Here is a 24,491-nt window from a genome sequence, read left to right as displayed (position 1 = left end):
CATGTAAGGAAAAAACAAAAGCAACTTTAATGTTTGAGTTTGTTTTACTTTGTTTTCTTTTTGACAGAATGGTGAAGTAGCTTTCCTATTAGGCTGTTTGAATTCTTTGGATTCAGTACCTAAACTGAAAATTCTTGTGCTGTCTCTCACAGAGACTGACACACAGTATGCATTTCAGGTTCTAGATAACAATTATTTTAATAACTATGCTATTATTAAGATTGGTGTTAGGAACAGAAGTGTAGAGCCATGCATGAGTGGAATTGGCATAAAAGGAAAATACATAAATTTCACTGGTGTTTGCAAACAAACTAGAAATGGCTGCTGGAAGTCAGCAGAGTCCTCCGGAAGACACATGTTTAGTGACAATACATGACCCACTTTAACCTTAAAGATCTCATGCACGCTAAAGAGATCCACAACTAATCGTATATGACAGACTAGGATCTGAGAAACGAGAAGTTGATAATATAAATGAAAAATTTTGTGTCTGTTGAAAAGCAAAAGAGATACTGATGGATCACAATTTCAAGGCCAGCCTGGCAACAGAATGAGACCCTATCTTAAAGTAAAAACAACAACAAAAAACCACATTAAAAAGGGTTGCAGATGTAGGCTAGTGGTAGTTACCTAGGTTCAATCTGCAGTCCCACAAAAACAAACAAAATGTCAAACAACAACAACAACTTTAGAGACCTTAAGTGTCAGCTCTTCCCAGGGGAGAGGCCTCTGCTACTTGACTGATGGAGACAGCCTGGCCCTAGGCTAAGTGTAGCTGTTTAGAGCTGAGCTGAAACCCTAGATCCCTTGGTACTTGACAGGGGCTTGGTAAAAAACTATCCTTTTTGTGAGAAGATTTTCCTCCTAAGGACACTTTATTTCTCTCTGATAATGCATTCAGGATGCTGTACTATAAACAAAATTTTAAAAGTGGGCTTTACATTCAATAGAGATAGATAGATAGAGATGTCAATAGAGACATCTAGCACGATAATCAGATCTTCAGCCTCCTAACTATCCCAAATTGTTTAAATTGGTAATTTGTAGGAAACCTTCTCTAGTCAACATCACATTTGCTGCTTACCTGTCTGTCTCTCTGTCTGTCTATCTATCTATCTATCTATCTATCTATCTATCATCTATCTCTTTTTCCAATAATGCTCAGAGACAAACCAAAGCTCTCTAGTTTTTATTAGATTACAAACTGTTTTAAATATTCCATGCCATGTTTATCTGTTCTACCAATGAGGTGAAGAATTTTTGTCACATTTTACTTATACATCATAGATTCTAGTTACTCAACCAGGCCTCGCTAAAAATAAAATAATTATCAATAAACTCTATCTCTTTGGTAAATGTCTTTTACTCCAAGGCCCTAAATGGGCTTCTTCCTCCAACTCAAGCCTTCATTTTGCCTTTCAGGGATAAAACAGAACTGAGGAGATTGAAGTGTGGGAGGGTAGGAGGAAGTGTGATTTGGAGTCAGACAGCTTTGGCTGATTCCTAGCTCTTATTTGTGTGACCTTGGGCAAGTTATTTAATCTATTTGAGCCTCAGTTTCCTCACATTTTAAATGGTCTGATACTACTCCATTGGCTTGTTGTGAAATTTAAATGTGATTACAGTTATAAAGCATCCAGCACAGTGCATGGAGACAAAATTCATACATGAATATTGTAATACAAAGCAATAACGTGTTGAGCACCATGTGAGTGTTATAGAGGGTACAGTGAGGGACTAGGGATGGTCAGGTAAAGTATGTAGAGGGGGTCCAGTTGAGCCTACCTTGGAGAGATGAGATGAGAAGTGAAGGCTGGCTCAGACAAAAGGAACGGTGATGTGTAAACAATAACAGCCAGGGGACGGTCTGTTTGCAGTAGAGGAGAAGAGTGGGACATAAGACTCAGGAAGTAAGGTAGGGAGATCTAGACTGCCCAGCTCCACTTGGGGAGCCACTGAACAATTCTGGGAGGGCAATGATAAAGTCATAGAGCCCACTGGGTACCAGGAGACAGCCTAAGCCCTCTGGAAAGCAAGGTACAAATGCAGAACACTGAGTAACTGACAAGAAATCTGGGGACAGCGAGGTGGTGAGGTCTAGGGTGAAACTGTCGCTGCTGAAGCCTAGGGAATGAATACAGGCTTCACCTACTTCGTGATTTTGTTTAAGGACAGTCCTGCCTCTGAGTTCCTTTGGTAAGAGGAGACAAAAAGTGATAGTGTTAGGTCAGATGCATTTGGAACATATGGGTAACAAAATAGGGCAAGAGTGGCACAAAGGGCTCTCTTTGTTTTAAATCTAACTGTTGGTTGAGCATGGTAGCACAGTCTCTCCACAGTGACGCCTGTTTTTACACCAGGTGTAACAGATTGCTGAGCTACCTGTCTAATATGGCCTTAATGCAGATTTTGCATTCAATTTCCTTTTGTCTTTTCCCACAAAGATGAAAAAGAAATTGATTTTGCTGCTGTGTCTAGCCACCTCTATACTAAGCTAGAACCATGAAATCAAAATTATGTAATCACCAAACATCATGGCATGTTCACAAACTCCAAAATAATACAAGAAATAAAACAGTTGGGGATAAAATGAAAATGTCACACCGTACACGTAGAAAGTGATGCTTAATTCTGTCACATTTAAAGAGGGCTTACATTCACAAATATTTTCCATTTTTTTAAATTCATATTGTTTTATTTTGGAAGCACATATAACTTATTTAAAATAAAAATGGATCATTTTGTCATTTTTCAAAAATGGCTAAGCTTTGAATTTCTAATGGCTAAGGTAGAAGGCAAAATAGGATATTTTTAGGCCTTCTAGACAATACTAGAAGAGCTAAAAATAGAAAAAAATGGTTTATTTGAATTGTTGAAATATCCTTACTTTTAATGTGTGGAGGATTCATCAAAACATCACTTTGAATTAGGAGTTAGCTATTTAATCTCATAATTGTAATTAAGCATGTTAGGTTATACTGGGAATAAGTATAGAAAAACTGCTTAAAGTCTATACTTCAGCAAGTAGGCACTACTACTTCGGAGATACTCCTTCTATAGACATACTAGGTCCCATCTGGAAAGCAGAGATTCATTGACTATAACAAAGTCAGTGAGAAGATTCGCTGACAGAATTGTTTTTTCACCTTTGAAACTATTTTTACCCTGAACGTTAAGATCAAAACATTTGAGAAAGTAAAGATTGTACAAACACATATGGACTGAAATTCTAGGGAAATTAAAACCATAATGTTTGAGCCTAACATTCCTTTATCCTAAGGTTTTCTTGACATATGATGTATTATAACTAGATAAATTACAACTGAATAATTACAAGGATTAACAGGTTCTTACAATCAGATTTAAGAAAACACTTTAGTAAACTTGTAGTAGATATATACTTTAATACATATGGTATTCTGGATTAGTGTTACTTACGTTCAGAAAAAGCCAAAGAAGTCAAACATATTATAGTATTCTCAGTATTGTATTTAAAGAATTTACTACTTGTAAACAAGTTTAATAATTATACTTATTAGGCTGTTATTTAATAACATACAACTATTATTTGGTTTATGATTAGATTTTCAATAAGCAAAAGGAGTTAAAAGATAACATGCATAAAATACATCTGGAAATACAATGTTACAAATGTTTTTGTATTGATTGTTACAGCTTATATTTCTATGTCCCCCAAGAGCTTCATGTACCCACAGGTGGGGCTCCAGGAAGGTGAGTAGGTTATGGGGTTTGTCTCTGGCCTGGTTTAGGAGGTGGGGCTCGGGGGAAGAGCTGGGTGACTGAGCCTGGCCTGGAAGGTTCTACCTCCTTTCCTTCTCCTTTTCCCTCTGTCTCTGTGTTACCACCCTATGAGCAGCTTTCCCTCCGCCAGGTACCACTGCTGCCTCGCCCTGCTTAGAGTCAGCTACCATGGACTGAAACCTTTACCAACTCTGAGTGTAAATGAACCTTCCCTTCTTTAATCTGTGGGTGTTGGGTATTGTGTCCTAATGATGCACAAAGTAACTAAGACAGCTATTAAAATGGAATCTCAATTAACATCCTTTATGCTTACTTGTCAATATTTATATTTAGAAAACATGACATTCATATGGTGTTTCTAAAATAAAAATACAAAAGTTTTGAAGATCTCTGATAAAAGATAAAACTGACTTTAATTTCCACAAGCTGTTAAATTGAGGTGATAGAACTATAAATGACCTTGTAGACTTCCGAAAAATTTTCAGACTATTGTAAGATGTATACCAAAAGAATTATTTTTAAAATGGGTAAACTTTTTAATTTTAATAAAGCACATTGTATCTTCTATGACATATTTTAAAATTCTAAATTTAGGGATGAAAAAGGTATGCCATTTGTGAAAGTAATATAGGGGAGAGATTTGATTCAGAAGTAAGTTTGAAAATGTCTGGAGACATTTGGCTTTGCACAGTCATGATAATACAGGCAAAGTAGAAGGAAGAAGTTTGCAAAATCAGATATGTCAGAGTGATAATGGACAAGATATCTAATTCTGGGTTAAAGATGCAGTATTTCTGGTTGAGGAAGACAATAAGAATTGAAAAATCCAAATGAACATACTATCAGACTTCACATGATAACAAAAGTGTGAAAATCCAAGATATTCCTAGAACTTAATAAAAATCTGAAATAATCATAAAATCATAGGATGATCAAAGAGTAAGTCAAGATTCTGCCAAAGAAAATGTTTTTAACTTTCTTCCTGTTAAAGAAAGAATAAATAGTAGGAAAAACTATGCTGAGAACAAAATTAGGACTGGCTATTGGTTCACTTGCGGAAAGGAGATATGAGAGAATGACTTCCACAAGAGATCAGTTGCATACTTTTCCTGGGTAATAACTCTGTATGGTTCTGCACAGTCAAGGGATTGCTGCTGAATGTTTAGATTCTCCCAGAAGAGACAATCAGAAAAGTATGGCAGCTGTCTGGTCTCATCTGCTAAAGCAAAGCTCCATGTGCTATGGAGAAGTGAGTCCATTTTCTAAGAGGAGATGAGGAACGAACTAAACAATATATAAAAATATTTCACCAACTATTTTCTATCCAAAACTATACTATTACAGGGACTTGCAAGATTTATATTTCATTGTTAGTGATCGCAGCTCAGAAAACATTGAGCCTAGCAGGTTTAAAGCAGAACATTTAACTAAGTGAGAATGTTTTTAAACAGAATTGTGGAGGATCCCAGTTCTTGTGTCAATGGGAAGATTTAACATTAGAAGAGACATTCACCCTAACTCCGGATTTAAAATTGCAAATAAATGACATAATCATACCTGGTGGGAAAGCTAACAAACTCAACCTGGAAAATACTGACATCGTTATAATGGTCAACAGCGCTTTTGAAGATCATAGATATAGAGACTCCCCTTTAGTTCAATGATTAAAAGACTGTTTCACAACATGGCAATGTTGGTAATAGGTACACCTTAATTTTTTCCAAGCCTTTGTTAAAAAAAGAAGAATGAAGCATCTAATTGCCAAACACTGAAATATGCACAAAGAAAACACAGGTGAACTATGTAGACAACGTCCCTATCTTCATGAAAAAATGTTTTAAGGTATCCTGAGTTTACATGGTGTGACTTAAGTTCTCCAAATAATTCTTTAGATATGCCATGTAATAAAATTATGACTTTCTCCCCAAACTATTTTTCTTTCTAGTGGCTCAAAGGATATTATTTCAATTCCATAACTATGAAATAGAAATTTTCTAGTGCTTGTTATTATAAAATTAGATTTTGGAAAATACGGTTTCAAAGCTAATGGAAATGTTTTATTACTGGATCTCATTGTCAGGTTAACCTCATGCTTAATAAGAAGTATGCTGACTGGCAAATGATCAAGTAGTTAGGAGTTTTATACAGCATTCAGATCATATGTGACTGAGAAGAAGGGGTTATTTTGTCTTTCTCACTGCTAAAAATGTCTCAAAGCATGAGTTCTTTATATTAAGCATGATGGGGATATAGTATATGTAAGAAAATTCCTGTTTCCCAATTCTTTGTTGAACCCAGTAGGTCATCGGTTGTGGCATTACGTTGCTTCTTCTGTTAGAAAAGAGTCACTGTAAAGACACAGGCAAGTATTTAAGCATGAGGGGTCCATCCTACGCCATCAATGTTACATAAACAGTTTTGGTATCCAAATATTTCCCATCGTTTTTCACCAGAATAAATAATTCATCTTCTTTCTCTTTAAAAATACTTAGTGTTCAATCTATCATTTTGCAATGATAGCTCAACTTCTCCCTTGATTTCTAGCAATAATTCATATTTTATTTTTCTTCTTTCATCGCATTTCATCTTTTCCATCCAAGGCTTCCTTCGTCTGTCAGATCTTGGCTTTTACGATTATAAAATCTTCAACATAAAACTGGCTAGAACCTTGAACACTATCTAAAGTTTCAATGCTAAATAAAGTTTGGTGATTGGAAATGTGATATTATAAAACCCCAAATGCAATCTGAGTTGAAAGCAAAATATATCAATATTTACATTTTAAAACTTTGCTTTATAAGATAGCTAAAAATTCAGCTAAAAGACTGTATGGTTAGCAACTTTTCTTTTAAACATATGTAGTATTATTAAAAGTAGTTTTTATTCCAAAACAAAATTGATTTGGCATAGTATTGAAAATCAAAGAATTAGAGAATTCTAGTCATGGAAACACAGTTCAAAGCTGGCTTCCAAGTTAAAAACTGAGCTAATTATATTATGATAGTTAAAATAATGGTGACTACAAGATCGATCTAACTTTCCAGTTTGTAAATAAACATAAGTCAATCCCTCCTATACCTACCCTGAAAAATTAGTAGTTAGAAGTTAATATTTAATTAGTAATATTTAATATCAGGCCAACTATGAACCAATATTCTTGTGGCTGCTACCAGTAATTTTTCATTATTTTGAATTTCTTTCACTGTTGTATACATCTGAGCCAGTTATTTGGCTTCTCTGACACTAAATCATATTCTACTATACTTTTAATCACCTATTCTGCGAAGATTTTTGCCACTTGAACTCCCACATCACCTCAGTCTCTGAGTTTATAGGAGCTCTACACATCCAATCCACTGTACTCACAGCAAAGGATGCTCAGTAAAGGCGTATTGACAGCCTGGATGGCTTTAAGCTGTTCTTCTGCAATATTATCTTTAAAAAAAATCTCTTTCAAACACACTTCTTCTCTTCAGAACATTTCTGCCAAAAGTAGTCCTATGCTGAGAAAGCAGGAAAGTGAACAGGGAGCATGTGACCAGAGGAGTTTTTACTGCTATGCAACATACCTAGGTCGGGAGTCATTTGTTATACCAAACTGCATACTCAGTCTACCCCAGGAAGTGTTAGTCAGTGAAGGAGCAAAGGCCTTATAGTAGCAATAAATGATGATGATGATAAAGATAGGGTGGCAAAATTAAGACACTCGATTTGTGCATACTTAACTTTATTCAAAAATAAAAGCAAATCTAAACAAGAACCTAGAACGCACCCACTGAAGGTAACGTTTGTTTGTCTGGAAGTGAAATATAGGATACAACTATTGTGTTAATTATATTACTGTCTGCTTACTTAGAAATCTACAGAAACCTCTTTGTTCCAATCATAACTGGATTTGGTCAGAATCACCAAGGACTCTAATAATTTGAGAAACACTAGGCAGGAGGTTGTATGTTGGAAATCAGGTTTGTCAACTTTGCTTACATTTGGCTACAGATTCACAGTAGATTTCTCCCACATTTACTTCATTTACTTAGTCGTAATGAAGATAAATTTTATTGATAATAACGCTGAATAAACAATGCGTAAAAACAGTGGAAGTCTTCAACCATGACTGAAAGCAAGCTGACTTCAAATCAGAAAACAGACAATTTACCTGGGTTAGAAGACATAACAAAATACTTAGCCTAAATTGTCTATGATAACCCTTCACTTTCAACTAACACATAATAGATTTTGTCATTACATTAATAGATTTCTAATTTAAGAAAATTAAAGTATCCTATGTCAGTATCAAAATCTCTAAAGATTTTCAAACTAAGGCATCCAGACAGGGCCATGGGATTTTACCCTGGTATCCTTGGTATTGGCAGTGAAAATATTGTACTCTGTACAGAGAGGCCTATATCTTAGATTTTAAAAATTCACTTTAATATTATCATCAGGAGTGCTGCAATGTCATTCTGCACATAAAACTTGTTTTTGTTTTTGTTTTTGTTTTTTTTTAACTGGGGATAATTAAGGAATTCCAAACTTTAATACTCTTAGACTGCATTCCCAAAACCTTATTGGATGTTTTTTTGACATACACCTGTGCACTATTTCTAGTAATCTGAGTGCTAGTTGTTAACAATATTACATTAATTTTATTAGCTCATTTTCACATCCAAACTGTGAAGATAATCTTGTAAAATGTTTCCATAGTAAGGGAAATGACCTTCAGAGCATCAAATAAAGAAAACATGTTTGTTATTTTTTTTGTAGCTTTTAAATTGACTCTGGCAGAGAACTGTAAATAAGATGAAGACAAGAAATATCATTTCAATGGACTTTGTTTTATAATAAAATGTGGCATTTTTCAGAAAACATCTGAAGACTTTGTTGCTTCTTGCTCATCTGTCATGTCTCATGTTTGTGCCCATGGTTAAAACATTATTTCTTAGAAATATATAATTCCCAAACAATTATCAATTACATTTATTGACTCAATTAATACAAGACTTAGGAAAATTTTATGAAAGCTAGACGAGAGTTTCAAACAGGGAAAATCTGATTTTGATATCAGTATTATTTAACATAGTATAGAAATGATCCCTGAAAGAATAGCCTTTTTTTACTATTTAAGAACACAAATTCAACATAAAAATTTAGTGAGATAGCCTCACACGCAAAAATGTAAAACTTAGCACTTACTTATATTTAAAAATTTTTTAAAAACTCAGAGACCAGTCACAACAAAGGAAAAAACAAAGTAATTTCAAAATTTTAATGACCTTTATAATTATAATAGAAACTTATCAATCCTTTGATTTGATCTAATCATCTTTCTGATATAATCGAATTAAGGTTGTAAAAATACACATACCAGAAGTCAGTGTGTACACGTCTGTGTATGTTTTGTGACTGTGGTGTTGACAGTGGTTGAAAGAATGGATAAATGAATAAATATGTATTTTAGCTTACAATTGTCTTTACTGAGGCACTAAGTGTCAATAAATCAGGTTCTGATCTGGTAGTCAGGAAAGAGGACTCTCATAGCTATTAGCTCTCTGATCAGCTGTTTTTATTTGGGGTAAAGACGGATTTGATGGCTCTTTGATGCCACTGCAAATGTATTCCTTGAGCACACAAGAGGAAGTAGTAAGAGTTGATTTTCATATCCCTGATACATTTTAAAAATATTTTGAAACATGCCTGGTTCCTGACCACTCATCTACGAATCACAGTAAAGGTCACTTTGAGTAGTAGCATTTTCCTTGAAATAAGAACTGAGAACACGGCCTTCACTATAATAAAATACCTGGGCAATACAATGTCACAGGGATCATGAGAGTCACAAAATGATCAAGTGAGCAATGTTGGAGATGAAAGAGACATTCATAATACTTTAGCCCTTGCATAGCACAAGTGCTGGCCAATAAATTGTAATTGTCAATGGGGTCTGGGGACCTCCGGCTGTCCCAACCAACAACCTACTCCTCTAGATCATGGTGGGTTCTGCAGCAGCTACCCTGATAAAAGTGAGCTGATATTGCTGTAATAGTGGTAGAGGCTCCTTACTAATTGACACAGACAGATTTTAATATTTAAACAGGATTGATGGCGCTTTAAGAATTCAGTTCTTTTGCAGTGTCTTTGGTACAGACTTCTCAGGCACAATGGCTCTCAAACTGTGCCCTATCAATAGCTGAGGGTTCTCAAGAGATATAGAAAATCCTCTCATTTTCAATGGCATATCAAAGCAAAGTTAGATTTTTTTATATGTTAGAAATAAAGTGGCATATAGCAATAGAGTGAATGTTAAGTAAATGTGCAAATCAGGTCATCTTTTACTGAGCCAGACATGACTGTGCAAAAGTATAAAATAGTGCCACTTTTTTCAAAGCAATATTTTGCTCTAAAAATGTAATTATGCATATAAATGTGCTTTTTATATTATGATGGCTATCCCTATGTTTTTCATCTCTGCAAAAACATTGTACTGGCATTCATTTCTATTTCAAAACCTTGATAATGTAAACCAATTTATGTCTGTAAAGTTTTCAGTATTAGGTTTTATAAAGAAAAAACCAAATTGTGTTAATAACACTACCAAAATGCCACCCTAAAAGAAGGCAACTGGAAACAATAAATTAAAATTTTAATTAGGCTTTCAGTTTTCATATTTATAATACTTCTGAAATGTTTGCGGTATGTTGGAATTTTTTTTTCTTTTTATCAGAAATCCTCTTCATATTAGCAATTTTTATTTGACTTCAAAAGAAAGGAAAAGCAAACATCTTTTGGGCTATTACTTTAAAGTCTGAAGCAACATAATTTAATTTTTAAAATTGTATGTGAGACAACAATGATTAAAAACAAAGAGCAAAAATAGATATTTAAAAGGATGTTCTTACAGTGTTAGGCATAACACTTCAGAAATGCATTTAAGGAAAAGTACATCTCTAAATGGAGGGAAGAATGAAAGTTCTCCCTTGAGCTAGTGCTGGAGTCCTAACTTTGAATAGTGTTTTTATTCTTCCGGGTAGTCACTGACCTCAAGCAGAGGATGTAGGTGGTGCCCCCAGGCGACTAATAGGACAGATGTAAACTATCTGGAAAGATGCTGTTAATCATAAGTGGAAAATCAATTTCCAAGTGTTAAACTATGGAAAACTAACAGTAACTAAAACACATGTTTGGAATGAACAACATATGCAATTCGAATTTAAAAGAACATAAAATGTATTTAAATATTGCTTATAAAGTTATTTGTATTATGAAACACTTCATTAATATGCTTTAAGTTACTCTAGTAAAGAATAATGTAAAAGAGGATAGAAATAAAATTTATAGAATGATGGGCAAAGCGATCCAACATTGTTGCTATATCTACCTCTGGGGACACAATTAAGATTTATTAATTAACATATTATCCCAAACCAAAGTATCTGATCAGTGTATTACAATGCATATATTTCAGTTTTCTATTTTCTTGCCTTTCAATGTACTGAGTTACCGACATATTTGGAATATATTTTATTGGTCATAGATAAGTTTACTATCACCTCTTGATATTTAACTCCAACCAGAAAAACATGAAATTTTACAAAAAAGATTAGGAAACTCTTTTAAAACCTACAACTAAATTATAAGGTAATCTGGGTCATAAACTTGATTCCATGATGTGGTACATATGGTATTTGTCATGCACTGAGCCAAGCGCCCTAGTTCTATTCAGAGTAACAGAGGACCAACTCTGCATTCCTTTTATTCATTGGTTTGATTTCCAAGAAATGTAGATGCTGATGAAACTTCTTGGTGTAACTTGCTTTCTAGTGTGAGGGTGACATTACAGGATCTTGAGGAAACAGGTAGTGAAGCTTTAGTCACTAAGTTATTGAATTGAGTCTTGGAGCCTATGGGTTACCATCAGCAGGGATTTTACCCAACCAAGTTGTAAAGATCCAATGGTCTTTCTAAATGCTGAATGTCTTCAAGGGCCAGTGGGGCTGCCTGCCGATACACTGATGTCCATGCTAAAGACAAAAGGGTCAATCCCTCCTCTCCGTAGAACACAAAATAAACTGTTTTTCTAAAGATGAGTACAAGGAAATTTGCCTTTTTCTATTAGCTTTCAGTGCTCAGTAATAATTCTGTTTTTCATGTTTTAATGCAATAAGTCAAAAATAATGTAGCACTTGAATTATATAACTTTAAGAAGAGTTTTGAAACCTGGATGGAACTGCTCAAAACAGACAATTTCAGAAACCAAAAAATGGCTAAAAGGTTTACAGAGAAAAATATTAGCCTCTTTTCTTTTCTCACAACTGCTTTCTCAGTGCTGAAAGTTCAATGCCCCTTAGGTGATAAATGGGTAAAGTAGGAGCTTTGAATAGAAATACTCCATTAAACACTCTGTTAAAATAGTGGTCTTGGTACAAAATGGCATTTACTCAAGTCATTCAAACAACTCTATTCCATTTTACAAAGAATGAAAACAGCTCAAAGGATCTCAGATACTCTTTCTTTTTTAAATAACTAAAGGAATGCATTTCCAAATGACATAGGATTGCTAAGCTTTCCTTTCCGCCAGTTTGCAATAGGAGAATAAATGTACAGTTAATTGTTGATTGCTTTTCATTTGCTTTATTGTGAATTGCAGAACCCTGTATATATCAATTTTTCTTCCTTTTTCTTGTCAACCAAAAATGTCATATTTTGAGTTGATGTATCTGTGTGTGTACACACACACACACACACACACACACACACACACATCTCACACCGACACATCAGTAAACATATGGGCATGCAAATAAACAAACACACATGCAAGTGGACCACCAGTGACCACATGAAACGTCTTATTTTTTCTTTGTCTTTTTCAAAACACAAACATTCAACTTTCAGCATTGATTTCAATTGAAAACATTCACTTTAACAAACAAACCCACATTTTATAATTATCCCATCAGTACAAATCAATTCTTAGTGATATATTCGTGCATTCCTTTCAGGATCAAGTTTGGATAAAGACAGAAGTCTTCTTGTAGTGTAGACCTGAGGTTGGTTTTTAAGCCCCGGATTCTTCCTATGTCATTTTGCCCTAGACACATTTATGCAGGCCTGATTACTTGAACCTTTGAAATCTTTGCATTTTCTATGGGACCAAATTTTCTCATGGCCCTAAACGTCTGCTTTGCCTTCTTTCTGAAAAGTGTATGCTGTTGAATTTCTAAGCGCAAGTTTTCAGTCTGGACTCACCTCTCCTTCTCTGGGCCAAGGCCTCCCATTCTGGGTATATTTGCTTTGATTTTGCCGTTTCTTTTGTCCTCCATCAGCGAATTTGCACAGTAATGGTTCATTGGGAGCTGGCAAGATAAGAAATCAATTCCACATTAGCAAATTCTCCTTAAAAGCAAGAGATTATCTGAGTCACTGTAGAGCTTTGTAGCAAACATCTTTTGAAGTAGCATCTTGGTTCTGTAGAGACATTTGGCTTCATTTTAGTCTCCGCTTTGTTGGCTGCTGTTCTAACTGGCCTTCAAAAAAAGTACTGGCAGACCATAAAAGAATATAAAAATTATTGTTGAAAAAATAATTAGTTGAAGTAGAATGTGAACTTTCCTCAGAAGTGCAGAAGCAAGCAGATTCCCTTCTGTTTAAGTTAGAAACATACTCATAATTTGTATTTTTGTGGGAACGAATACTTCATCTTTAAGCTAACTGTAAAAACTAGGGCTCAATTTCGGAAACTGATCTTGTGGATCTTCTTTCTAAAAAGACATGAACCTTGCTAACTGTAAGCAAGCTAGCTTTGTTTCTCATTAATCCTTAACAATTTCAAAGAGACTAGAAATTGATCCTCTACTAAACAGTTTGCACTCCAATTTATCAGTAAAATCTAGTCAGAACACCAGGAGAACGATTATTAGACTATTAAGTGAAACACATGACCAAAGGTGGCCAAGGATATGACTATAATTCATGATTCACAGAGAGATTGTGGGGATCTTGCAGGACTTTAGCAAAATTATTTCCTAGGAAGAAATGATAAAAACGTCAGTATGTCACAAATTCACTTCTAAAACTTACATCACAAAGAAAACCATTTGACTCAACAATGTTGGTAAATATTTTAAGACAGCAAAAAGTGTTAATCTGTTGGTTTGTTTGAATAAATCCATTATTATTTTGTAAGTTTACTCTCTGAACACCAACATGCGTTTCCTTTATCCGTCACCATCTCAGAATATGTGTGCAACTAAAAATCACCTTCTGTAACTCTAATTGCATGGAACCAGCTCACTCTGAATCTTGATTTGACCCCAGATGAACGCCGTTGGCCAATGAGTTCATTAGTAAGTGAAACAAAGTTTGAAAAGCATGCCACTAAATCCTCTGTGTGTCTATGGAAATCGCCCCAGGTTCCCCTGCTGGAGAATAAGATGAACAGGGAGCTGAGTCAAGGCTAACTATCTAGACAAGGCTCCACTAGAGCATCCAATGCCTAGTAAGCATACAGACAGGTGAGTGAGAACTCAAGATCAGCAGGAATGTGAATCCAACCAGCCTGAAACTGTCCATAGAAACACATAGAGGACCAGGTAACATCAATCAAGATCACGTTAAAAATATGTGAACTACAGAAAGGTTTATTGTTTCACATCATTGCAGTTTAACAATTCATATGGAAAATTGCTTTCTTAATAAATAATAGTTTCGCTGACATAATTTTCTTCCTATTTGAAACCCTAGTAAGTATTAACTCACCTGGAAACTAAAAATTATTATGAAACTCTAATTGTATCCAAAATCAATCATTAAAAAAAAGATTACAGGCAAACAGATATCTGCAAATCGGTATCTACAAGTAAGTATGTTCAAACAAGTGTTTACAAATAAATATTTGAAAATCACCTGACTCCAAAGGACAACAGTATTGTGTCAATCCCATTAGCGCACTCTTTTTTTTTTTTTTTTAATTGCAGGACTCTTCTTATTGCTATTAGAAGAAATGACTCGAAATAATAATTATCACTGACCAAGAAAAACATAAAACAAAATGTCATTTTTGCCCTGTTCCAAGCACAGAGCTCTTTATAGTAGTCTATATCTGCAGCTTCTCTCCCTAAACTTTCAGTTAGTTATGGACAATTCTGATCCCAAAATATTAAATAGGAAATTCCAGAGATAATTAATGAATTATAGATATTGTGCCATTCTGATTAATTTGACAAAATCTTGGACAATACCACTCAGTGCTGGCTGGGACAAGAATCATCATCTTATCCCGAATACCAAAGCTGTGCCTTCTGCCTGGTCATTAGACACCTCGTAGTCATCTTTACTGTCAGAACAACTGTTGCAGTATGAATTACTTGTGTTCAATTAACTCATATTTCACTCAAAAACAGTAATAGTGCTGCAATTCATATGCCAAAGAGTAGGCATTGTGTTTCTTCATAGCATCTCCAATCACAATAACAAGGCAAGTAGAGTGTAGTTGTTTAAGACAGGGAGAAATCAGGTCCACAATATATTTTTATATTTTTTTCTATTTTATTATTAACTGTCATTCTCTTACTGTGTCCAATTTCTAAAATAAACTTTAAAATAGGTATATATGTACAAAAAAGAATAAAGGGTTTTATACTCTAGGTAATTTCCAACATCCATTGGGAGTCTTAGAACAGCTTCTGGGGAAGAAGACAGCTACTTTATGGAAAATTCTGTGTTGCCTCAGTGAACCTAAATGCATTCCAACTGTCTGCTCTGATCATCCTATGACTTCAGTGATTCTGATAAACAGGAAGAGGAAGAGGATGACTGTATCAAGGGAAGTCTATACACAGTCACCGCCTTGACAACAGAACTAATATAAATTGTTGATCCAGATGAAAAAGTCAAAGTTTGCAATCACTGGTCTGAAATACTGTATGAGTAATAATGTTTTCTGTGAGTTTTCCAATCTATATCTCTACAGACCATGTAACCCAGCTCACCTCAGAGTGAAATTACTTAGCATTATGTGGCAGAGTTTCATAGATAAGGTATTGTTTCTTCTTGTGTTAAATAAGTCCACTGATGTGACAATTGATTTTGAGCCTAGAGAGTACAAAAGATTCATATAAGGGTCAGGTAAAATGTGTGTGTGAATGTGTGTGTGTGTGTGTCTCTCTGTGTGTGTGTGTGTGTGTGTGTGTGTGTGTGTGTGTGTGTGTGTGTGGTGTGTTTGTGTAGTCTATATATGTGTGCATATATGCATATTGCTAAAACCTTTTTAAACTTAGCTATAGGTAATACATGAAAGTAATGCTAATCACAGAGTGCTTAAAGTTTTAGAACCTGGGGTCAATGTTTTAGAACCTGAAATTGTAAGAAATGCAGAATCTTAGGCTTCTGGCCTCAGAGTGGCTGTATTGACATCTGTATTCTAACATTATCCCTGGGTGATTTACATCCAGACTAAAATTTGAGAAGCATTGGTTTAATTATGAGTCTGTGTTAATGGAAGAAAGAATATATCTGAAATGTTAAACATGAATTCTTTTGAATAATGAGATGGTTTCAGCATTACAGAAATACTGTACTGCCTGCAATTTCCTTGTTGCAGGATTATAGTGCCAATTAATTTTGTTTAGTCTCTCTTAACAGTAGTTAAAATGAAGACTAAATGAAAAAGAGGCGTTGTGGAAGAGAGATGCTGTTCCAAGCCACAGATTGCAATATGTGGGAAGACATTATGGTCTGTCATGCAAATAGGGAGTATTTAAAATATAACAATGTACGGCAATAAAGTTTCATGGTAATTATGAAGGAATAATTGCTGTTTGCTTGTTTAGTAAAGTGTCTTTAGTCTTCCAAACTTTATGTTTAAACATAAAATATTCAATATATGAACAGATATGGATGACCTAATGGATTACAAGGTTTCCTGTTACAAACGAACAGATAAAACTAAAACAAAGACACTAGTTAGCAAAATTAAGGTAAAATTTTATTTTGAATTTCTCTTTAAAATCTAGGATACTTTTTGTTTCTAGGGCCACCCAGAATGTCCCAACATTCCCAAAATCAATAATTATTGATACCTGCTTAAGGAATCTGTATGATTTTTTAGACAATATTCATAATTTGATACATTTTCTCTATAATGATACATGATAGATTTCTCATGCATGTGTTGGTATTTACTGCTAGATGTAAAACTAACTCAAATAATTTTACAATGAGTATTGCCAAATAGTAATATATTAGGGAGTCAGAAAATCATCTGCATAAGTCAAAGGGACATTTATATTTGGACTCAATGTCCCATTTACTGTGTAACTATTCTTTGTTTACTAATATGGAAAGTATAACATTTTGGGAAGCTCTAGTTGTAATAAAGTTCTATGTAGAAAAGCATATGGAACCTGTCGGGGTTCAGATCCTAAAATTTATATAATATATATCTTATATTTGTCAATAAATAAAATAAAAATAAAATTTAATAACTTACCATCTAATTTGTGGCACTTGGAAAAATTAAACCAGTAATGCATTCTCTTGACTTTTAAATCAACATTTTCTCCAAATGCTTATTTTCCCTATTCTTTCCCATCAGAAGTAAAACCAACATATTTTTAGGTAGTTCTTTTGATCGACTTCATAATTTGGTGGAAAAACCCTAAACATTGTTTAAAATATAACCACAGTAGTTCTTTAGCCACGGGCTTGATTGGAACTAAAATTTAAGCGACCAACGAGATCTTCTCATATGATTTACATCTCATCTTTAATAACAGTTTGCCGTAACAGAATAGACAAATCAAATGGATTGTATTCATATGTATGAGAAATGATTGTCCCTTTGATTTTGGCCAAAACTAGAAAAAGAATATAAACTAAGAAAGTGGAAATAAATAAAAAGTTAGTAGTACATTTTAAAGAAAATATATCTTGCATGTGCATTGCTAATTTTATTCTTCAGTAATAGACCACTGCTTATATTAAATTTATATATAACTTTCCACTGTGAGAATTAGCTTAACAGGAAAGAAAATGTTCCCAAGCAATGAGAAAAATTGCCTAGAAACAAGATAAAACACATCATTTTCTATCTAAGTAATGATCTCAAGATCACTTCTCTGTCAAAGGATGAAAATGCCATTATTATTATATATTTGTGACAATTCCCAGATAAAGCTTTCATATGAAAAGATGATTGAAGAAGAACAAAAGTACCCCATCAGCTGAATTGCATAGTATTATTATTTCCTAATAGAGAGGTAGTTATGTCAAGTAAAGGAGACACAAAATATTCTCTGACAGTTAAATTTGTTTCATTATATGATCAAAACAACTGAACCATCAATTGTGAATGAAGACAATGTTTTGAAACAAAAAAAAAAAAATGGAAATCAATATCACTTCCAAGAGATAGCAAAAGACTTAGCTAACTAAAGATTAGGAACACAGTGTTGAAATACAAAACATCAAGTAAAAGATTCCTAAGATAAGCAGTTTTTCAAAATAAATCTTATTCATTGGAACAAAATGAATTATATTCTGCTCTGACCTCATCTCTCTCTCTCTCTCCTTTTTGTCCAAAGTAGTGTACTCTCCTCTAGTAGAGCTCTTTGTATACTGTATATTTATATATTACCATATAATATATATGTATATACTCCTATATACATATATATAGGAATTGGTATTAGAAAAAGCCACAGAGAAGAAAAATACAGTTACAATCTTATGCAGCATAGTCATTTGATAGTAAATGAATATAAATATTGTTTAAAAAGAACAAATAACATATATAAAGTTAGTTGATTTGAACTAATCAAATATTATACATGGTAAATATTTCTTTGTGACATCCACCTTTGGCTATGACTCCCTCCAGGAAACTGCAAAAATATATATATTTACTAATCCATCTATCAATTTTTTTAATTCCAGAGAGGGCACTATTACTTAGTATATCAGTTTTGTTTGTTAACTTAAATGTGAAGAAACTTCTCTGTTAGCATATGTAATTCTTTCAAAATGCTGTTCAGTTTTTGCAGAATAATTATGATGTAACAATGTATAAATGCTTATCAACAGAGAATGAGTTACAGCTTATTAAATTTTTACAATACAATTCTTGTCTCAGTTACTTTTCTTGCTGCTGAAACTAAATATCTGATGACCAAAATGAAAGGAAGAAAGGTTTTCTTGTATCACAGTTTGTAGAGGCTTTAATTCATAGTTAGCTGGCCCCAAAGTGGAATGGAATGGCAGAGGGGCATTGCAGAGGAGAAACAGTTCATGGTGGGCAGAAGGCACCAAAGCAGCAAGCTACAAGCAACCTCAGCAGCCCTCTCTTGTCCTTTATATTGTATTCAGGCTTCACACTCTCAAGATAATTTCTACAATGATATTTAAATGAATTAGAGAGTAAGGCACAACCTTTTACTCTTTAAAAGGAGCAGGGAATTAGAAAATGTTCATTAGATATAACTAAGCAGCCTACTTACACATTATGCACTATACATATGTATTAATAAACTAAAGTTTTAAAAAGTTATTCAGATGTTTAAAACAAAGATGCCAAAATTTTTTTCAGGTCTAGTCCCATATACAACTTTAATTCCTTGAAGGACTCATGTTAACTGCTTTGGGAAAATACAAATGGAATGGTTAGAAATAGAGAAGAATCTTAAAATATTAAACAGGATTAGATCTCTTGGCTACCTATGATTTCCCAACAAGGAAATAAACACAAATGCCCTCAAAACTGAATTTAAAGTCAGGTCAAGAAAACACATCTCAATTTCCTTCACGCTTTCCTACACATATATTTTTTGCATTAGAGGCTGCATGAATCCCCACAATGTAGTAAACTGAGTTAGTAGAAATAAATTCAATTCCAATTTCAAAGTGAAAAATATATATTACACTGGCAGTATCAGTTAACAAGGCTAGAAGTATCAAATAGGACAAGAAACTTATCTTCAGTAGGAGAAGAATTTACAAGAGCAGTAACTTGGGATTAAATGTTTTCTAACTCATGAGTCAGTGTACAGGAATTGTGATAACTTGAAGAGTGGCCTCACGTAACCTGCATAAATCAATACACAGTAATGTAGCTCTTTTAATCAGAAGTTGTGCAGAGAACAACTAGAATCAGGGCACAGAATTAATAATATTATTTTATGATGGTCACCCAGAGTTAACACAAGAAAGTACAGGAAATCTATCCACAACACCAAAGACACAGAATATTCAGCCAAGGGCCTGGATCCCACAGCAATGTCCTATATGAGCCCAGATGAAAACCTAGAGCCATGACAATGCCTCCTAGGAGTCCAACTGGAGGTCTAGAGCCCATGAGAAGGACTCACACAAGTCTGTTTTACAGATCTGTGCTGGGAAGGCCTGAAATCAGTTATGGAAGTTAGAAAGTCTATGCCAGTGGGGTGATGGAACTGTGCTGGTAGGTTGAGCTGAGAAGTCATGCTCATAATAAATACCAGGGCTGTCCTGAAAAGTACCACAGTCATCCTCAGGGACACAGAGGACACAGAGCTCCTCTGATGATAAGAACAGTGAGTACGTGTTGATGACACTAGGGCACGAATTCAGTTGAATAAGTGAAGACTTCATTTGGTTGGAAAGAGGACATATCTGTCACATTTTAAAAATATAGCTGCATAAACGTCTTAAATTTATTATTAATGCATTTCATATTTAACAATTTTTCCAAAAAGGCTTTCTTATCTAAAGTAGGCACTAGAAACCTTTTCCATGTTTTCTAAGAAAGTGCAAAAATGGCTTAGTCACATGTTGAAAATATTCTAAGTAGTTGTAGTTTGGCAATATGTTTCCTTTTTACTTAAAGTAATCATAATCAAGGCTGTGACTATTTTGTATGAAACATAATGTGTGCTATTTGATCATTTCATGTTTGGATACAAGTGGACATAACACCTAATTATATAGGAATGCATGATTCTTTCCTCAAAGGCAAAATATAGTCACAAACTGAGAATAGTTAAGATATGATATACAAATATGAGGGTTTTGCTGAAAATAGATTTTTTTACATCATAGTTTTGGCATTTACACATTGTAAAATTTGACTCAGCTACGTAAAATTTCTAGAACATATTTACAAATTAGAAATGGTCCCTAACTCATAGGATTATTTGATTTTACTTTCAGTATTTAACTTGACACCCAGTACAAAATAGCATGCAGCAAATATGTGCTAAATAAATGAAATACTTATAGTGATTTGGGCCGTTATGTGAGACAGGCAAGGGAATAACTTTATGGGCTATAGAAGCATACAAAATAAATAGTAGATATTTCAGTGTTAATATTGTATGGACACACAAAGAAAGTATGACTTCGAGGGACAGTTTCCTGGGTCCATGCCTCTTGTTTGATTCCCATCACACGATTGCTGCAGTTAGCTGGACATTGGACTGAAACACTGCAGACAACACACTGAGGCAGTTTAGAAGGGATTGGAGTTCAGAGGTTTTATTTTAGCCTATAAGAGTAAGAAGGACAGCTTACATCAAATTTCATTTATTCTTAATTTTATGTGGTTAATTTTCTGAAAGGACTTGGACAGCCTCCATTACTATAAAATATTCTCAATTCTTTCACTCATTTAAACAAGGCACGTGAGAGACATTGTCAAATTTCCCAGGCAACATGATGGGCCCCCTATAGTAAAACTACTCTTTGGTTCCTCTTGGATGTTGTCAAAGGAAGTTAATTAACAATCGAGCTGACATCTGACTTTTTCCTTCTCTATGAAAGGAAATAATCCTTTTACAGAAGAGAAGTGCTGTTCTGTTTAGTGCTGGACATACCACATTAATCCTATTAGCCTACTACTATGTAGGCTTCAGAACAAGAGAGAGGAGGTTTTCTGGAGGTGACTCCAATCTAGACTCACTCTTTTGCCTCCCCATAAAGAGCTGGGTTCAAGAAATTTGAGTTTAGTTGATCCAGAGGTAGAAATTTCTGGGTTTGTTTTTGTTTTGTTTTGTTTTCAAAAAATAATGAAATGTATTATGGAACCTACAAAAATGACTAGAAAGTAAATTGTATTCAAGATCTTGAATGAATCGTATGTTTTAAAAAAATTTTGTTAGGTATTTACATAGCTACCAATTATGAATGAAGGTTCTTAGATATTTCACATTGTGCTATATGACTGAATCATTCACATTTTTCTTCAATACAACTTAATTTTTAGGGCAATTCATTTTGAGATGAAAAACTCAAGAGAGACAAGTTTAGGTGACTTGAGTAGGTACACACTAAGTGTCGGAGATGGGGTACAATGTTAAGTGTATCCCAGAGTCTATTACTTCCTGTATTATGTTACCCCATATGACAAATTGGAATGATTACAGCCTTTTCTCAACATCTGTAAGACAAACTAGAATGATTAAAAGCTTTTCTCAACAGTAACAGAAGCACATACACACATTCATATTATTACTGATACATTCAAATAATTCATACATTCAAATAATTATTGATAGTTATTTATAGAGGGCTTACTAAGTTCCAGGCATTATTCTCAGTCCTACAGATCAAAACTAATAAACACTGTTTTTATGGAGATTATACTGTAGGAGTGATACAGCCGATAAACAAGTAAATATATAAATAATACTTTAGTTGTCATGGGCACTAGAAACATTTGTCAAAAATATAAGATTCAGACAGTGACAGCGGATGGGATACAATAAAAAGACAGAGTAAGAATTGTAGATTGAGGAATAAACGTGTCTCAGGCAGAAGAACAGAGGTGCAAATGTTCTAAGGTTAATGTTGGGAGGTGCTTGGCTGTTTTGAAGAATGCTAATGAAGTGTCGAACTGGAATAAGGAAAGGGAAACAGTGGAAGTTAGAGAGATACTAGGGGTCTTTACTTGATCTTTTTGTGCTAAAGCTAAAGGAATCTGGAGAGGCTAGCAGGATGCCCCAGGGAGAAAAGCACCACCCCCAGAAGGAAAATCTGATTTCAAAGTTTAGCTCTCTCTAAGTAGATGCTTGCATTGTCAAACCTTATGATTTAGGTTTTTATCCGTTCATAAACATGCATCCCCCTAAAAGCTTTCATATTTAAATGAATGCATTAGAGGAGAGACTGAGGTTCCTTATTCCAGGAATCAATGAAAATCATTCTTATTCCATGCTGCTCCCAAATCCATTGTGACAAAGGGGCATAAGGCAGAAATTTCCCTTTGGTCAAAATCAAAGGAGTCCAGAAAAATAACAAAAATATGATTTCAGTGGAACCAGAGTTTCAATGGAAGAGAAGATGAAAGTAGAAAAAAACAAAGCATTATGTGAGCTTTCATTCTTATACCTACAGTGAACATTAGTCAGACAACTAGATCAAATATTTCATGGTTGAATAATTACGTAACCGTAAGGACTTCTCTTAGGATCCAGTGTCAGCATGGAGTCAAGTGCAAAGGAAAACAATTAGGAAGCATAAAAAAGCTATTCAAACTACTCTAGCATTTTAGAAAAAAGATTCCATTATTCAAGTCCTTTCTCTGTCTTTTTCACTTTCTCTGTATATATCATCTGCTCCGAGATTCGTTTTCCTTTGCAGAATCCTGTCTTGGTACCCTCAGGACTTGACCCCCTGGATCTAGTCAGATGTCTTTTTAGTGGTTTCCCAAGCGTGGATTCTTCTGCTTGGCCTGGCTCCTCCCATGTACACAGCTCTGCCTACATATTATCGTTATCAGAGACGTAAAATGTAGGTTGCCATAGAATATTGCTCGAAAAACAAAAAGAATAAGACAAAATATACAGGCTTTTCCTGTAACTTAATTAGATCTAGTAATTATTCCTCCAGTGTCTGAGCTGCTTCATATAAATCTTTTAGGGAAATGAAATCCGGAAGTTTTCTATTATGGAGGTCACATTCATTTTATTTCAGCATTGCTATTAAAATGCTCATCAAAATAGAAATGCACTAAAAATGCTCTGTGCTTTAAAATCCTTTACATGAATTCATGTTCTTTGTTGGTGTTTTGTTCTGTTAATAATATCGGACTTACTTTTGCCACTTATTTGATAATGGAGCCGTTACATACGTTAAAAAATAAATGTGCAAGAGACTTTACAGCATTACTAATCAATCCAAATAAAGTAGTTGATTAACAAAAATTCTTATTTTATCTATTTTTAAATTTGAAATATGCACACACATACATGCATTCTTTTGCTGGAAAGGACATAAGTAATTCTAGGAATTGTGTATTGGTCTGCACAGGGCATGGTATAAAAGAGAATATATAAAAATAGATTTGGGTGCATGTCTTATGTTATCTATTTACATCTATATTATTAGATGACAGAATATCAGTGTCTCTAGAGATTGAATTTGTATTTATAAAAATTTTGTGATTTTTCAATCAAACAAAATGACTCCAATTATAACCTAAGCAGTAAAGTCTACTACTTATAATGTAAAATTAAATACTGCCATACAAATGTAGTATTTTTTTCTTTTCTCTTACTTTTTGTTTTAATCTGTTTCTATATACATTTGAGCATTGTATTTTCACACAAAACCTCTTAAAAAGTGTTTAAAAAGCAAATAAAGAACTGATCCATCATATCTTTGGGCTTGCTCTCTTGTATTTTTCAATTTGTCTGTGAAAAACGGCAAACACATACAGACCTAGAAGAACTGTCTAATGAATACCTATGTCTGACCACTTCCAC

At 34.1% G+C, this 24,491-nt stretch overlaps 1 protein-coding gene across 11 annotated transcripts in view; it reads right to left on the bottom strand.

Annotated features, from left to right (window-relative positions):
• Nucleotides 1-24,491, bottom strand: part of Rbms3 (RNA binding motif single stranded interacting protein 3) — a 753,628-nt gene that overhangs the window by 124,502 nt on the left and 604,635 nt on the right. For all 11 annotated transcript variants that reach the window (XM_063257078.1, XM_063257079.1, XM_063257075.1 and 8 more), the window contains exon 7: nucleotides 13,009-13,115. In XM_063257078.1, coding sequence (XP_063113148.1) covers nucleotides 13,009-13,115 — 107 coding nt within the window. The remainder of the gene's footprint in view (nucleotides 1-13,008; nucleotides 13,116-24,491) is intronic.

Source organism: Cavia porcellus, unplaced genomic scaffold (genome assembly GCF_034190915.1).
Source record: "Cavia porcellus strain 051 isolate PalLab524CR breed Dunkin Hartley unplaced genomic scaffold, mCavPor4.1 scaffold_10, whole genome shotgun sequence".
Taxonomy (NCBI): domain Eukaryota; kingdom Metazoa; phylum Chordata; class Mammalia; order Rodentia; family Caviidae; genus Cavia; species Cavia porcellus.
This window is presented reverse-complemented; position numbering and strand designations above follow the sequence as displayed.